Raw genomic sequence first — 17647 nt, 5'->3', positions numbered from 1 at the left:
AAAAATTAGCAAAAATGGCCCGCGCCACCTGTTAGCGCGCGATAAAAACTACCCGCAAACAATGTGTTCATTGAACCACTGTGCTTGCTTTGAACCAGGCCCTGAGGTGGGTTCCCAGGACAAGACAAGGCCACTGTTCCTAGGCGGTCCCAATCCAGTGGGGGAGATAGACATGCACACAAATGATTTCATACAGTGTGTATATGTGCTGTCCTTCTTCTCTCTTTCTGTCATCTCCCCCTTTGCAGGAAAGAAAGACCCCTTCCCTACAAGTACCCACTCCGGCGGGGCCCGGCCAGCAGCTATCCCATCAGCAAAGGGGACAAGAAGAGCTCAGTGAACCACAAAGACCCTTCAAACTCTTTTTAAGGACATGAAGTCCTGGGAGGTCTTGTGGAGCATGCATTTTCTGCTGGGGCATAACATTAATCACCTTCTAGTTTCCAAGAGAAGGGCTGTGGGATAAGGAATAAGCTAGTGAAGAGGAAGGAAGGAAAATGAGAAATTTCATCATTGATTTTCCCTTTTACCAATGGAAAATCAATTGTAAGGCTTCAGCTTACAGCTCAGGAACAAAATAGGAGATGCAAACCAGGCGAGTACAGATGCCCTTTCCCACCACATAGAGATGCTCACGGGAAGAGGAAAACCTACACATCCCTTTGAGAGGTTGGTCAGAAGTCCCTGCTCTCCAGCCCTTTCCCTGTTGAAGTTGTACAGTTACTACAGATGGTTACCTTTTATTTATTTTTATTTTTAATATATTTCATTGATTTTTTACAAAGAGGAAGGGAGAGGGATAGAGAGTTAGAAACATCAATGAGAGAGAAACATCGATCAGCTGCCTCCTGCACACTCCCTTCTGGGGATGTGCCCGCAACTAAGGTACATGCCCTTGACCCGAATCGAACCTGGGACCCTTGAGTCCATAGGCTGATGCTCTGTCCACTGAGCCAAACCAGTTAGGGCCAGATAGTTACCTTTTAAAATAAGCTCTGGTTGTTTATAGTTTTAGAAAAGCTGTGCCCATATCTGCTGATCCAAAGCAACATTGACAACACATGAAACCCAGAGACACCTGCACAGCTGGGAACAATGGGACAGAGTTTTCGAAATTACAGTGGTCTCAGACATTCGGTCACTTTATGCATGAGTTGCGTGCTCCCTGACTCCCCCAAATCCCAGCATGCAGTGTCAGAAAACTATTCCAAGAGCTATTTCCCAATGGCCTGGGTGGTTTCATTGAGAATTTAGCTCCAAAGACAAAAAAAAAGTATTGGTCACTCAATCTCCAGATTCTGGTGTCACAGATCCAGCCTGGCCACTGAAGAGGCCGGCATTGATAGTCTGACGGGGGGAAGGCTGATGGCCAGGTAGGGGAGATACAAAAGACGAAAAGATGCGTTCCCAGGCAGGTGGGGATGATAAAATAAAACAACAGCAGCAGCAATTCCCAAGGTGGGGCAAGCTTAATGTTGTGCATTTTTCTAAAGAGTCAAGTGCCTTTGTATGATGAATGGTCCAGGAGAATCTGCTCCCTCCCTGGTCGGGGAAGCAGCAGGCTGAGTCACCGCGACAGCCTGCTAATTAAAGTGACCTCCCGGAAATGAGGATTAGGAGGTAGGGAGAGGAAGGGAGGCTCCTGGGAGATAGGGCCTTTAGCACAAAGCTCCAGTGAAGCACTTTTTTGCTTTGGGTTGAAGATTTTCTAAGTTTGATGCAAAAATGAAGAGCAAAGCGTGTTCTCCCTTTGCTTATTGGTTTTCAGAAATTATAACAAGAACCATATGTTCGCTGGCTACAAATGTTGTGTTGTGTATACAGCTTCTCCCCAGGGTGCTCGTTGCCCAGAGGAACACAAATAAAGTGGTTGATGCAGCTCTTCTGTCCCTCAGAGTGTTCTTGGCACCTTTCCCTTTAGGTCTCTCACTCCTTTGAGATCCAACCAGCCAACCTCACTTAGTTGTCAGGGACTCTATAACCAAGATAAGGAAGAACAGTTGAAACTTAACTTTCCTGGCAGTTGCCATGTCAGAGTCCTGGGGATTTAGTTGACTGCAACTAGCTCAACATGAGACAACAGGGAGGCAGGCCTTTCAGAGAGGATAGCTTCTCTTGAGGCAGCATAAATAGAGGCAGATTGCATAAAGTAACGGAAGTGATAGTCCAGATCTATTTTTCCCTGGTCAGACTGTTTCTATATGTTGTGACTAGATTAGGCCCCACTTTTAAAAATTGCTTTGATTAATTGGATCACAGGCCTCACAAGCAGTGAATATGCTCATAGTTTACAAGCAAAACACATGGAGCCAGGCAACTCTGGGTTTTAATTCTGCATCCTGACCCTGGTTCTGTCTCTTAATATCTGGGTGATCTTGGGTATGTTATTGAACCTTTCTGAATCTTAGTTTTCTCACCCATAGGATGGTAATAGTAATGTCTATCTTATTGTAGTAGTTATTTAGGTTCAATGAATTTGGGTATGGGAAATGACAGAAAAGGTGCTCAATAGATGGTAGCTATGCTACTGATAATACAGCCAGGGTGGTGAGTTGTCTGTAAATCATTTCCCATTAGAAATTGAAGAGGAGACTGGAGCTATTTTTCCTTGAGACAAAACCTAAGAGGGAGTAGAAGTAGGGAGGCAAAATCACAATCTGTATTTTGGACATTATTTTTGTCCAAAAGAAGCAAACTTTTTCTGTGTTGTCAAATATAAAGATCACATCCAGGGAAGTATTCTCAGTAAGACCAATTTCAGGTCCAAATCAGGAAAACTCCCTAGTTGTCAATTATTGGATGGGCTCCCATGGAAACAGTGAGCGCCCCATCACCAGAGGTATGCAAGCAGAGTCTGAATAAACGTTTGTCATGGAGGAAATGGGGGACTCTTCTCTAGGGGGATGCTGGATGCTCTGCAGCATTGCCTTCTATTCTGCAACTCTGAAATGACCTGAGGCAGGAGGATACATAACTGATGTCAGAGAATGAATTGTGCAGATGAAAAATATTTTTTAATGCTAAATGAGTGCCATTAAATGTCTATAAACTACAGCATATGGATTCCACGAACATTTAACATTCTTTTAGTCCAGCGATTTCCAGCTGGTGTGCCACGGCACAAGGATTTTTAAAACATGCAGTACCTGACTATTTAGTCAGGGGCACTGACCTCTTTTCCCTTAGATTGTCAAATAAAAGAGTGGCAACAGCCAATAGCTGTCTGGTGTGAATGAATCAAAATCATACCTAATTTTTGGGGGGTCAGATCAGCAAAAAGTATAATATATTTTTTGGTGTGCACAGAATTTTAGTAATTAGTTTATGTGTGCCTCGAGATGAAAAAGGTTGAAAATTGCTGCTTTAACAGAAAAAATACATGGGTATAGGCCAATTGTAGGGTGTTTTTGCAGTAGTACTGTCTGCTTCTTCACATTGGAAAAGCAGAGTGAAAAAGCCTGACCAAGAGAGGAGGGGTTTCGAGTGGACCTCCTGAGACCTTGGCCTGCTCAGCAACCACTAGCTTTTCTGGACCAGGTAATACCCATGATCTCAAGTTAGAGAGGAAGGGTTTCAGCACTGAGATGAAGGACAGCACCAACCCAAGGGACTGTTGGGAGCATTAAACAGGCAATGGATACAATGCCTGACACACAGTAAATTAGGTCAGTGCATATTTGGTAGATGTATGAATTGATGCTCAACAAATGTTAATCACTCCAGATTTTTATGGCTGGCACTCTTCTTACAACTTAAGAAAATAGGTTGGGGTCCTCTTAGGCAAGCCTCAGGGGTGCCATTGAATTACCATGAAAGGATACAGCCCATCCTGTGCCCCTCTCCTATTCAAAGGCACAGGAAAAATTAGGTATTGACTCCCTGCTGCTGCTGCTGCTGCTGCTGCTGCTGCTACCAAGCTAACAATATCATCATGGCTGGGACCCAGCATCTGCTGTGGCCTTAGAACAAGAATCTGGGGCGGGGAGATGGGGGCTCCTGCTTGCCTATTTCAGTTTTTGAGGCTAAACAGACCTTCAGTTCTGTTTCTAAGCCTCTGGACTGATGCCAAAAAAAAAAAAAAAAAAGACCCTAGCATTGTTTATAAAGGGTTGTGTGAGAGCAAGGTAGAGGCCCAGTATGTCCCTCCTCCCTCCACCCTTCCTTTTTGTACAATTGTCTCCTTCTCTCCCCTCAGAACACTAGTTGGTAGCAGATTCTACCCTTTATACCTGCTTGTGGCTCTATCCTGAGAAGGAAGTGGGCAGGCAAGAAGAGAGGCTAGAGCGCCCCCTGCTGGGTACCAGTGAGCGACACTGCCTGGCCTGGTGACATTAAGTAAATCTTGCCCTGTCTGGCGTTACCCCAGAGCTTCAACTGCCTTCAGTTTCTTACTCTTTGATACCGTGACATCCCAGGCAACCTACTCCCAAGAGTACTATGAGGCTATGATGAGAGGATGAATGGGAAAGTACTTTTTTTTAAAAAAAGCATTTCCCAGTATTTTCTCCCCTTGTTCTGAGATCTCCTAAATGTCCCCACTTGGTCCACTCTGCCTTTGACCTGGATTGCCCTGTCATGATCATCCAACAAAATGTATTAAACATCTTGTGTTTGTTAAGTGCTTCCCGTTCCTCTCTGCAACCCTGATTTCTACCTATCCTTCAAGACCCCCCTTCAGGAAGTCTTCCTGACCTCCCAGCCCTCACAAATAACTTTTCCTCTGGGCTTTTAAGAGAACTCTTATCTAAACATTCATTTTGGAACTTAGAAATGGCTTTGGTATTTCACTTTTCCTGGGTATCAGCTTTGTTTTCCCAACTCAATTTTGCATTGTTTTGGGGGCAAGATGATTAGAGATGGCAAAAATCAGTCTTACTCACCGCTCAGGTCCCAGGGCCCTGCAAAGGCCAGGCAGAGAGTAACCGTTCTGTGGGAGTCTTCACATATTGCTAATGCTACCACTGATGGGAATGAGGTGGCTGCTCTGAGCAGAACATTCCTGTGAGAAGGACATTCCTCCTTTTCTTTCTGCCTTTGGATGTTTCCAAACAAGGGCAACTCCCTGGGCAAAGTAGAGCAAACCTAGCTTGCAGGCCCGTATACAAAGTTGTCAAACTTTAAAGCTAAGAGCATCCATGGGAGAGAGACAAAGTGGGGAGACGAATGAGGAGAGGCTGGGGTGGGTGACAGGTAATTGACTGTGGTGGATCTGAGTGTAAGTGTGCATGTGTGTGTGTGCACTAGTCTAGTTGTATTATATATGAGGCTTTTGTAACTTCTTTATATTTGAGTATGAAAATGCATGAGTGTGTGTAGTTGTGAACGTTTTTGTGTGTGCATCACTCAGTATTAGATGACAGATCATTGTCAATTCTAAGCACGTTTTCACTTCAACTCCTAGTCAGAGGTCCTAGGTTACATTTTCATTTGAAATTCTATCTTCTCTGTTGACATCTCATCCATATTAATGGGTCACCCCTCTGCCCAGCCTCCCTGGACTGTGCCCAGCGGGATGTCAGGGCCACCTCTCCTGCCCAGCCCCAGTGGAGGCTGATGCTAATTCTATCCAGCCAGAGCCTTGGTGGACAGCTCACCCAAAGCCCCTTTCCTGACTGTTAGCGGGTGACCTCATGTTCAGATCTCTTTCCGGCATCTCTTTGTGTTCCTGTTTCTCTCTCTCCTTCTTCACACCCTTCTGGACTATAAGTAAAACCAACAACTGTGGTGTGGTGTTATGAAGGGAGCAGCTGCTCTCCTTAACATCCCGATACCTTTCCATACTGCTCCTGGGAGATAGATGCCATGGTTTCAGCATGTTTATTTCTGCTCAGGTTTAGAAGGGCTCATTGAAGGCCTGCTCTCCACTGGGCTGAGCACTGGGTGGTGGTCAGAGTGGTGGGTACACGATTGTGAATAAATACCTCATTGCTCTGGTCCATAGAGCAGCTTCAGGGGGCTTGACACTGTGTTGAAATGCAAATACACAGGATAGGGACTTTCAAAAATTAAACCTCGTTCATCCTGCTTGCCTTAATTTGTTCTTTAGTAAGTTCATTCATTTATCTATTCATTCATTCTTTCTTTTGTTCATTTGTTCATCACCCTTAGGCAGGCCATGTGGTTTGTTAGGATGAGGGTTAACCCAGAGGCCTGAATGTAAGCCTGATTTAGCTGCTGTCATCTTCCCTCCTAGAACTTCAATTTCCTCACCTAAGGATGGAATTAAGAATGATTATTTTGCTCACAGGGTGGCTTCAGGAACTTCAAGGAAATGGGTGTAGTGGGGAGAAGGAACAAACATTCTCTGCAAGCATCCATCCTACAACCACACAATAGGAGGGGGATAAGGGCTAGGGACAGGGACTCAAAATGATCCATTAGAAAGAGTTTGAACTGGGAGCAAAAATATCTGGAATTTAATCCCAGTCTACTAGCATTTATATAACTTTAGAAAAGTCACTCTCCCTCTCTAAGCCTGCTTGTTCATCTATAAGACAAGCTTGTCTAAGTAGGTGATCACTAAGGGCTCCTACAGTTGTGCCATTTGGGGGTCCTAGGACCCCTCCCCACCTAGTTACCTACCCTGCAGAATGGTCTGATATCTACCTTGAAAAGTATGTCAGGTTGCTACACCCTAATGCTGTGGGAAAGATGTCTAGTTAGTAATGTTTCATTCTCAGCTCAACAACACTGGTGCCGGCTTCCCAAGGATTCTCTCTGTCCTCAGACCTGACGCTGAACCAGAGACCACTGGAGAGATGAGACCAGCGGGTGACATGGTGAACCTTGCATACAGAAGGTGCAGTGCTGTGTATATAATTAACATCCCTGTGTAGTTGACACCAGGGAGCACCCCTGAGCTGCCAGATAGAATAAATAAAACAATGTTTCATCTTAAGTGTTGGTTAACAGTAACACAAAGACTTATGAATTATTTATTATACTAGAGGCCCAGTGCATGAAATTCATGCACTGGGGTGGTGGTGTCTCTCAGCCTGGCCTGTGCCCTCTCGCAGTCTGGGAGCCCTTGGGGGATGTCTAATTGACTTGGGGGTGGGAGAGGCTCCTGCCACCGCTGCACTCACCAGCCAGGCTTCTGGCTGAGCAGCATTTCCCCTGTAGGAGACCACTGACCACCAGGGGCAGCTCCTGCATGGAGCATCTGCCCCCTGGTGGTTCAGTGCACATCATAGCAACTGGTTATTCCACTGTTTGGTCGATTTGCATATTAGCCTTTTATTATACAGGGTTTAACTGCACAGACCCGCTATGGCTGCCCTAAGCCCTGAGAGAAGAAGGCACACCCTGATTTCAAAGGTGTGCATTTTAAGTTGCTTACCAAACAACTGGAGGATTAGGTTCCTGATGAGATGCCATAATAGACTCATGTAGACAGGCGGGCACAGGAGTATGGACTCTGCTATATGACAGATCCAGTTCTCCTGCCACACGATCTTGAGCCACCTCTATAAACCTTAGTTTCCTCACTGATAAAATGAGATTAATTCATTCCTGGGTCATAGGAGGTTGGTGAAGAATAAATGACATGATGTGAATAAAGTGCCTAGCAAATGGAAGTGTCCCTTTGAGGGTAACTCTTATTATTAGTCACATCTACATTACTCAGGCTCAGTACTTCTAAGATAGTCAGTCAATCCAACACACTGGTCTGCACACTGAGAAGCTGTGATTCCTCATTGTAAATGAATAATGAGGTAGGTAATAGGGTCTTCTTTCACCAATAGGTACTCATTTATACAGCTTTCACTGTGTCCTTCTCTCCTCTTGTTATAATATCACCAGTCTTCATTCATTCATTCATTCATTCATCCATTCATTCATTCAGAATACCCACCATGGATCTTAGCTTGGGTTCTTCCAAAAGCAAAGAGTAGGACAAGAAACAGAGAGCAAGCAGCTTATTTGTCAGGGTGATATCTAGAAGCAGAAGTAAAGGGAGACAGAGCAGAGAGAAAATCCAGTAAAGGATGTGTTAATGATCCCTTACCTCTGAGAGGAAAGGGATCTCAATCCCTCTAGGGACTTTGTTATAAATGGTATAAAAACACTCCTTAGAGTTATTTCCCCATGGAAAGTAAGACAGTTGAGGGTTACCTTTTGGGGCGCAAATTCCCCTTCACTTCCTGGTTGATCCTCTGCAAGGCTGATCCCTGAGGCAGTCGAGATCCACCTGATAAGGTATGCTGGCCAAGTGCATGGAACTGTCCACTCTGGCTGTGCTAAAATCAGATGAGCAGAGGAAATGTGAGGCAGGCAGCCTGGGGCTAGCTACACATGGGCACAGGGTGGTCGGGTGAGGCATGAGTGCTTTGTCTTTGCTGTCCCATGCTGGAAAGTTTGGTAGAAACAGTGTCTGAGTCAACTCTGCATCCCAAGAATCTAGAACAGTGCATGCACGGAGTTGCACAGCCACTGATTATTTGTTGAGTGAAAGAATGGATGGATGGATGGATGGATGGATGGATGGATGGACAGACAGTTGGGCATATGGATGGATAGATGGGCTTTTTCCCATCTAATTTGTACCTAATAATGTAGGATGAAGTATGGAGGAGGTTGGATGCAGATAGATTTTGATGTAAAGGGGTGCTCAACTTGGGGCAGGTAAGTCATGGAATCCTCCAAAGAAATGAACCTAGAGCTGAATCAAGTGAGCTGAGCCAAATGGGCCGTCAGTGCCAGGGCTGTTGACTATTGTCTTACATTGACCCTCCAGCTTGGAATTAAGCACAGATAGCAGCCAGAGGTGCAGCTGAACTGAAGTTGTGAAGAAAGAGGTGAGTAGCCTGAAGCTTGGGATCTGAGGACCTCAGATTTAGGCACTCGGGCCTTTGCAGATCCGTGCCCTTGCTGACTGTCCACTTTGACATTACATGAAAGCTGAGTTTCCTTCTAATAATCAGTGCATTTGACCAGCAAAAAGGAAAATAAACACAAAGTGCTTGAGATTTTATACATTTTTAGACATCTTTTTTTTTTATTATAGTTGAAATCTTAAAGGTAGGATCAATTTCTCTAAGTAACATTTCCTTTATCCTATTATGAACTGTTTAGAAATTGTCGAAATTTTAAAAAAAGAAACAAGTATAAAGACAATAACTCACACTATTAAGAGATGAATAACTTTTAATGTATTTTTGATACATTTTTAAGAAAAATTGAGGTAATTCATATTTACAGTTTTAGATATTTCCTCCCACTGAGCTCCCCAGCTGGATTGTGTGGTATATAATTTTCATGTGTAATTTTCCATGTCATTGAATGTTCTTTGAAAACATTAATTTTAATGATTATATAATATTCTACCATACAGAGAAAACCTAATTTATTTTCCCATTTCCCTCTTCAACATTTTGGTCATTTCCCATTGTTTGCTATTATACATTTTGCTGGTATGAACAGAACTGCAAAACTCTTCATATGAAATATGTCCTTTAAACTTTCCTACAAACCTCTGAGGTGAGTACTATGCAGATCCTATTTTTTGCAAATTAGGAAACTGAACATCAGAGAGGAGTTAAATGATTGGTCAAAGTTCACTGTTTTAATTTAGGTCCCTAAGAAACAGACCCTGGGAGAAGGACCTCAGTACAAGGGCTTCGTTTAAGAAGTGCTCTCAAGAAAAGAGTAGGAAAATGAGAAAATGAGCCGAGGAAGGTGGGGCAGCCAATGAAATATGTGTTATTCAGCAAGTTGCTACCATGGACAGCCTGAGCTTAGTCCTGTGCAGAAGCCGGGGAGCCAGTGGACTCATGTCTCAGAATCATCCCACACGAGGGGTGTGGGAGCTAGTATTTTTCACCAGTTCCCATCAGTCTTGGATGAGGCTGCTCCCAAGGACCCTAAGTCTCCATCACTTCTGGACTGCTGCGGGGAGGGGGCAAACAGGCTCTGGCGGCCACAGAAACGCAAGTGCCAGCAGTCAGAGATTGGGCAGCATTCCCTGCATGGATGAGGGAAAGGGCATAAGAGTGGGCAATGACCAGGGCTTCTAGGGTCAGTCACATAGCTAGTAACTGTCAGAACTGGAATTTGAATGCAGATGTGCCTAACCCCAGAGTCCTTACCTTTAATGACCTGGCTTTGCAGAGAAACAAATCTTCCTGTGACCTTGGCAAGCCACTTCATCTCTCTGAGCTCCAGGATCAATGGGGATTATTCTGTCTGCCATATCTGACTCAAAGCACTGTCATGAGATGACAGCATGGACATGTCAGCACTTTGATGATCAGCAAGGCCATCGTTGGTTCAGCTTTACTGACCATTCCCATCAGGTGGGTAGGAGACACAGCCGGCAGACATTCAGAGCTTTTCTGATGATAACTAAAAGAAATTAATAGAAGGTGGCTGGTTCCCTGAGTTTATTCGATGAGTAGTTTTCTAGATTAATTACATATCACGCAATGTACACACAGCTCATTGAAATATAGTGTAAGTCCTTGATGAAATCCGGAACATTCCATTTTTCTGGCAAGAGGGAAGCAAATAGACACAATTGCTCATCTCCATGCGCTGATAGTCTCCAGGTCTGGAGTCTCCCAGGAGGGAGCTTAACTGCTCCGTAAGCTTCAAACTCAAGGGCTCCTCAATGCTAAGCTCCTGACGAGCCGCATTAAAGTAAAAATGACAAAGATGCCAGTTGACATATGTATTAAATATGCAGATCCTGAAGGAGCTGATGTGGGCTGTTCATGCCAATGAGGTTGCACATGGGAAGTCGGTATTGCTGCAGCCCTCCCGCAGACTGAAGTTCAGACTTAAGGATAAGGTCAAGACAAACTGGAGATTTGAACCCTGGTCTGGCTGACTTCAAGCCATGACTTCAAAACACTGAATATGTTTTACAGCTTCACCAAACACTGGAAAACAAATGTGAATTAGTAGCACAGAACCATTCTGTAGTGGAAACCTACACCAAGACTTCTATACTCAACCCAACCCTAGTGCAGGACTGTATGAGGCTTTGTCTAGGTATTTTTTTGTTTTTGTTTTGTTTTTGTATAGGGATTATGAGTTAAACAAAGAATTGGGTTAGCATGTTTACTCCTAGATACTAAGGCTATAATTCAAGTGGCTTTCACCAGGTGAAACGATGGTGCCAGTGTCTCCAACATCTACTAGTGCTAATGCCAGATTTACATAGGTTATTAATTATCCCAGCAACCCTGAAAGAAGGTACTATAGTCCCCATTTTATAAATGAGGAGTTGGAGACACAAGGGTGATGTGCCCAGGGTCAGCCACATCACTAGTAAGTGGTAGAGAGAGGATTTAAAGCCCAAGCACTTTTACACCAAGACATTACCCCTAACTCTCTAAATGTTTCCCAGACTCAAAATACTTAAAACTCACAAATTGTGCCAATAATTCCAGATCCTCATCTCTAACCTAACACCATCCCAGAAATTCAGTTTTATATATTCTTTTGATGACAAGGCATCTCAAATTTAAACAGAATTTTTGATTTCCACATTTTTTTTAAATCCCTGCCCCAAATATTCTCCTCTTATCCATGCAAAATGCTTCTCAGGCCAAATGTTTTGTTGCTATTCCTGATGCCTCTTTTTTGATCCTTCATTTCTAATACATTAATAGACCTACAAAATACACCCCAAATCCATCCACCTCTCTCCATCTCCATTAGAGCCAAGCCATCACCATCTCCAGCCTGTGTGAATGCAAAACCTTCCTAAGGATCCTGCTTTCACCTCCACTCCACTGTAGTCCATTCTCCACAAGAAACCAAAGTGCTTTTTTTTTTTTTTTTTACAAAAACATAAATCATGTCATCTGCTACAGATTGAATGTTTGTCCCTCCTCCCCCAATTCATATGTTGAAACCTAATGCCCAATGGGATGTTATTAGGAGGTGGGGCCTTTGGGAGGTGATTGGGTCATGAGGGTGGAGCCCCCATGAATGGGATTAGTGCTCTTATAAAAAAGACCCCACAGAGCTCCCTAGTCTCTATCCATCAAGTGAGGACACAGCTATCACTAGAAAGTGCTCACCAGACACCGAATGCTAACATCCTGATCTTTGACTTCCCTGCCTCTGGAATTAGAGAAATGAATTTGTTTCTAAGCGCCCTAGTTTATGGAATTTTCGTTCCCCGGCAGATAGCCCATTATTTTTTCCTGACCACGCTTAAACAAACAAACAAAGTTTCAAATGGGTCCATTGAAATGTGAACATCTTAGCTGGGCATCCACAACCTTACGTAACGTGGCCCCTAAGCACCTCTCAGACCTCTACTCTCACCACGGTCCCCCTTTCCTCTATTCTCCAAACACATTGGTCTTCTCAAACATGCCATATTCATCTGGATTAGGACTATAGCACTAGCTGTTCCCTCTCTGATTGCTGCTTATACAGAATCTTTTTGGAAAGCCTTTTCCTGAGCACCTAAGCCAACTGACTGACTGTGGCTCCCTTCTGTCCTCTAGCATATGTGCATACCAGGGCATTCAGACACTGGGCATTCCTGCTCTTCTGGTTTCTTTACTGTGATGTCACAAATAGAGTGGACCAGTGTGACATTCCACACTGGCCAAACAACCAAGGCCCCTGCAGACTATATTCTTTTAGCCCTTTTTAATACTTTGCCAAGGCAGTTCTAGCATCTTTCCTCATTTCCTGCAGGACAGTGTGTGTGTGTGTGTGTGTGTGTGTGTGTGTGTGTGTATTCAAGACTAAAGGAACCATAAAGTCCCATGTTAGGATTGGCTTCAGGTGTCTTTTCAGGATGCTAAGTCCTCAGTCACAGGTTAATACCTCCATTTAATAAAATCTCTCTTATTCAGTCTAATATCCAACTACCACCCACAACCCCCACTGCACTAGTCCCGTAGGATGTATTCCCAGGTGTGTACTCAGTCTGTGGTGGTGCACAGTAACCAGATGAATAATTTTTTTTTCCCCTAATGCTGGTCCTTTGAAAAGAATCAATAAATCAAAACTTCATGCTAGACTCATCAGTAAAAGAAAAGGTGAGAAGATACAAATTATCAATATCAGGAATGAAAAAGAGGATATAACTACAGATACTATAAATAATAAAGGAGAAGAAAATGTTATGACTTACTTTCTATCAATAAATTTGACAAATTAGATGAAATCCAAAAGTTTTATGGACACACGGACTACCAAAACTTATGCAAGAAAAAAGGATCATACAGATAGTTTTATATCTATAAAGAAATTGAATTTATAGTTAAAAACCCTACCACAAATACCTTCTAGGCAAGATGGTCCCACTGGTGAATTCTAACAAATATTGAACAAAGAAATAACATGAAATCTCTACCAAGTCTTCCGAAAAAAAGAAGTGGAGGCAACACTGCCAAATTCATTTTATGTGGCTAATATTACCCTGATTAAACACACACAAACACACTTAAGGAAAGAAAACTACAGACCAATCTCTCTTATGAGTACATATATAAATATCCTTAATAAGAGTTTAGCAAATCAAATATAGCCCTTTATGAAACAGATGAGACATTTGACCAAGTCAAGTGTATTCCTGGGATATCAGTTTGGTTTTAAACCTTTCAAATCAATATAATTCATTATTTTAGTAGAACAAACAAGTAAAATTAAAACCAAAAAATAAAAACCTCTTAGCAATTGGTTTATAGATACCCTGATAAAGGGTATCTATTATGGATTTTCCCACCAAATAGGCCTAGAACCAATGACAGACCTTCTATGGACATGGGCAAAGCTGAACTACTGTGAGTGTTACTGTAGCATGACCCATTGTGTTCACTGCTGAATCCCTTCAACAGTTTTTACCTGAAGTGGGTATTCAGTACATATCTGTTAAGTGAATGAGTGAATGGATGGGTGAATTAATGTTTTCAGATGTCTTATCTTGATAAAACTATCTGTATCTCACTTGCTAGAACATGGTACATAGGAGAAACCTGAGGGAATTTACAGATGTAGCTGAGGTCAGTCTGCTGATACGTGGGTCTCTGAGGTAGCCCAGGGGACTGTATGCATATAAATCTTGCTATGCCTCAGACCCATATCCTTGAAGCTAACTAATTCTTTTGTCTGCCTCTGCTTCTGCTAATACTTGTGTAAACTTCATCACTTGATTCCAAAGCCTTCTTTAGTGCAAGGATGATCATACCCACTTAACAGATGAGGAATATGGTAGACATGGATTGTTTTCTTTCCATCCATTTCACTTTGCAGTTATTGTAGTGGTCAGGCTAATGGATGAGATAAACCCCACTTTCACTCAAGAGGTGGCCTTGATTGGTCTAGAGCAGGTGTTGGCAAATATTTCTTCAAGGAGAATCAGTTAATAAATATTTTAGGCTTTGCCGGTCATAAGATATCCATCCCAATTATACTCAACTTTACCAACATAGCGTGAAAGCAGCTATAGACACCTCACACACAAATGGACATGGCTGTGTCCTAAATCAACTTGATTTGAAAAAAATGTTTGGTAGCTCAGATTTGGTCTGTGGCCCATACTTTGTTGACCCCTAGCCTAGAGCAGTTTTTCTCGCCTATATTCCTTATTTGAACTACCCAACATAGAAAATGATTTGAATAATATGCTCTCAATTCTCCTAAGCTTGGCAAAAACCTAAAGCAGCGGCTCTCAAAGTGTGGTCCTTGGCCCTGTAGTATCAGCATCATCCGGGTATGCATAGAAATCTAGTCTCAGGGCCCACACCTGAATAAGAAACTCGGCGAGTGGGGCTCAGCAGTCTATTGTAAAAGCCCTCCAGGTGATTCTGGTGCACACTCAAGATCAAGAGTCTAGAGCAGGGGTGGGCAAACTTTTTGACTCGGGGGCCACAATGGGTTCTTAAACTGGACCGGAGGGCCGGAACAAAAGCATGGATGGAGTGTTTGTGTGAACTAATATAAATTCAAAGTAAACATCATTACATAAAAGGGTACTGTCTTTTTTTTTTTTTTTTTTTTTTTTTAGTTTTATTCATTTCAAACAGGCCGGATCCGGCCCGTGGGCCGTAGTTTGCCCACGGCTGGTCTAGAGTCTAGATTAATCAAGAAAAATTCTTCCCATTGCCATGGTGTAAATTCAGGGATGTAGCTAATCAGTAAATGGAATTTTCCTAATCACAGGTATTGGTTTAGGAGTGATCTAATATGGGAAAATTTTTCAAAATATTTAGCAACCAGCATAGCAAGGGCACTGACAGATCAGAATCGGTGCCAGCCATTCTGAAGGCACCATAACAGGGTTCTGAAGGCCCCTCTTAGGTCAGGCACTAAGCCTTCCCTTGCTGAATCTTGGACTAGTCTGCAGGGTTCTGGGATGCCCAGGTAGAGGAGAGGCATTCCAGCGGGAAGCAGCTATTGGGAGGGGGAGTAGCTATCTACCAACTATACGCAAGTCTCACTATTTCACTGTAGCAGTGAATACTGGCTGCAAAGCTGTGCTGGTTCAATTGGCACAAGCCTCAGCATTTCCCTTCAGTGACTGTAGAAACAATAGCCCCCGCCACATGTGATATGTATCCATGAAGATGTCAACCTAAAGATGAAGCCAACATGGGAAGCATGCATGGCTGAAAGGACCTGAGAAAAATGGAGAAGCCACCCTAAAATCCATCCTACTTCTGGGTGTTCCATCCGCCTGATGCAGTGTGAGTTGAATTTTCTAGCTTTTGTGACTGAAGGCCTTGTATCTGCTGAAACCACTGAAGAGAGGCCCAGAGACATATCACAGGGAAACATGTTACTGAGGGCCTGAAGGAACTGTCTCCTTTCTTCCCAAAGATTTGGGGAAGGCAGCCCCTCCCTCCTTCTTCCCTGGGAACTGCTCAGGCACCCTTCCCTCAGCTGCGTGTTGGGCGGCTACCATGCTTGTTTATTAGTGAAATGCGTCTGATCAGAGAGGCCCGCCTGACAAGTTCATTACATATCAATTTAATTAGCTGATTTACATTTAATTTACATTTCAATTAATGTCTTTAGCGACAAAACGCCGCCTTAATAGGGTAATTGCCTGTTAGGCAATATGTAAAAGAATAAATAGTCACATTCTGAGGAAGAATTCCTATTTTCAATTTTTATTACCATAAATAACTGAAATAATTATTGCTCTTAAGAGCCATGTCCCCGTTTCCTTCTGGGCCTAATTATAAAGACTTAGTACCTCATTAAGCAAAACAGTTTTGGAGCCACAGAAAAACATTACTCGAATCGTGATTCATTAGTTTCGGCAAAAGGGAAAACTGTGATAGTTGTTCTGTTTGGGAGTCTTGGGGGCGGGGGCGGGGGGGAGCGGGTAACAGTTAATACAGGCAAGCCATGTCCTCTCTGAGCCACATGTCATGATGGGATATTGGTCGGGGGTTGCTCAAATAGCCTCTTTTAAGTATTTCTGCAGATGAGGAGCCCACTACCTCTTGAGGCAGACTTTATAGAGCTCTGGATTTTAAGTTCTTTCTTAAGTTAAAGTCTGATCCTCTCCTTGAATCAATTGTGGTAGGTGCCTGCTAGAGAAGATATTTTACCAGGGGTATAATTATGAGATAACCATTATTGTGTAATAAGAGAGACTGACCACTCAGAATAGGCAGGCAAAAAAAATGAGTTGGAAAGGAGGACAAATGACCTGAGAAATGGGGAGAATAAGACTCTGTATTTTGAAAGTTCAAAAGGAAAAACTGCCATTCATTCAACATGACTAGTAGAGGAGGGTAAGGGACAGAGGTTTGGGTCTGAAGAGGCAGACGCCAGAGTCAAATATGGCTAGTTGTTTCTTGAAATGTGGCTGGGTATTTAAGCTTGAAAGAGCAAGTACTAAGAATGGAAAACTTCAGGGTCAAAGTGTGGGGTTCCTTTAGGTTAGGTTTATCCTTCCTCAAAGAACCATAGCAACTCCCCAGCTGGCCTGCAGTGTCTCTGTACTGTGCTGGGCTGTATTCAACAGTGCCACCACGTGGGAGCCAGATGCAACAGCAGGAGTAGAATGCCAAGTGCTTACTACTAATTCTGTCTCTATTTGACTGTGAAAGCCTAATAGACCCCGGTTTGGATTTGATTCTTAGACAATTGGAAGAATGAAGAGGGGACTTAGGGAAGATACATTGGACTTCCAGAAAGTAACTGATCTACGGGGTGAGGGAAGGGAGAATTTGATTGTTATTGGAATAAAAGGTAACCTTATTTGCACCCTCGTATTTTGGATGTGTTTATTCCAGTTAGATCACCACTGGCCTTAGCTTTCCCTTTTCTCCAACTCAGAACCAGTTTGCTCTATGTAAGCCCTTCAGCAATTAAATGATAGGACTTAGCTCCCTCAATCCACCTTTGCTCACTCCAGAATCACATATCTTGGGTAAACACCTCTAATCATCCAATCCCTCTTAACTGCTTTTTTTAGGCTAAGGTTTTCAGACACCTTAGCCACTCAGGTATGGAAGTTAGCAGATTTGTTGATAGCCTTGTAAAGCAGATACCAAAATCTGAAGGCAAACGCCGGAATCAGTCAACACAATGCAGGGTGGAGGAGGCTATCAGGATGGCAGTCGCTGGTCCCCACCGGCATGGAAGTCTGGAGCTATTTTTATTCTTCCCAGTATTTTTGATAAGCATAGAGCAATGAGTCTCAGCTCTGGCACAGCTACAT

General features: G+C 43.2%; 1 protein-coding gene across 1 annotated transcript in view; it reads left to right on the top strand.

Annotated features, from left to right (window-relative positions):
* Positions 1–1871, top strand: part of AGBL4 (AGBL carboxypeptidase 4) — a 987573-nt gene extending 985702 nt beyond the window's left edge. The window contains exon 13 of the mRNA XM_070405080.1: positions 249–1871. Coding sequence (XP_070261181.1) covers positions 249–369 — 121 coding nt within the window. The 3' untranslated portion in view covers positions 370–1871. The remainder of the gene's footprint in view (positions 1–248) is intronic.
* Positions 1872–17647: the final 15776 nt, after the last annotated feature.

Source organism: Myotis yumanensis, unplaced genomic scaffold (genome assembly GCF_028538775.1).
Source record: "Myotis yumanensis isolate MYYU_CA2020_CCGP unplaced genomic scaffold, mMyoYum1.0.hap1 SCAF_2, whole genome shotgun sequence".
Classification (NCBI taxonomy): Eukaryota; Metazoa; Chordata; class Mammalia; order Chiroptera; family Vespertilionidae; genus Myotis; species Myotis yumanensis.
Note: the sequence above shows the minus strand (reverse complement) of the source record. Positions and strands in the feature narration are given on the sequence as shown.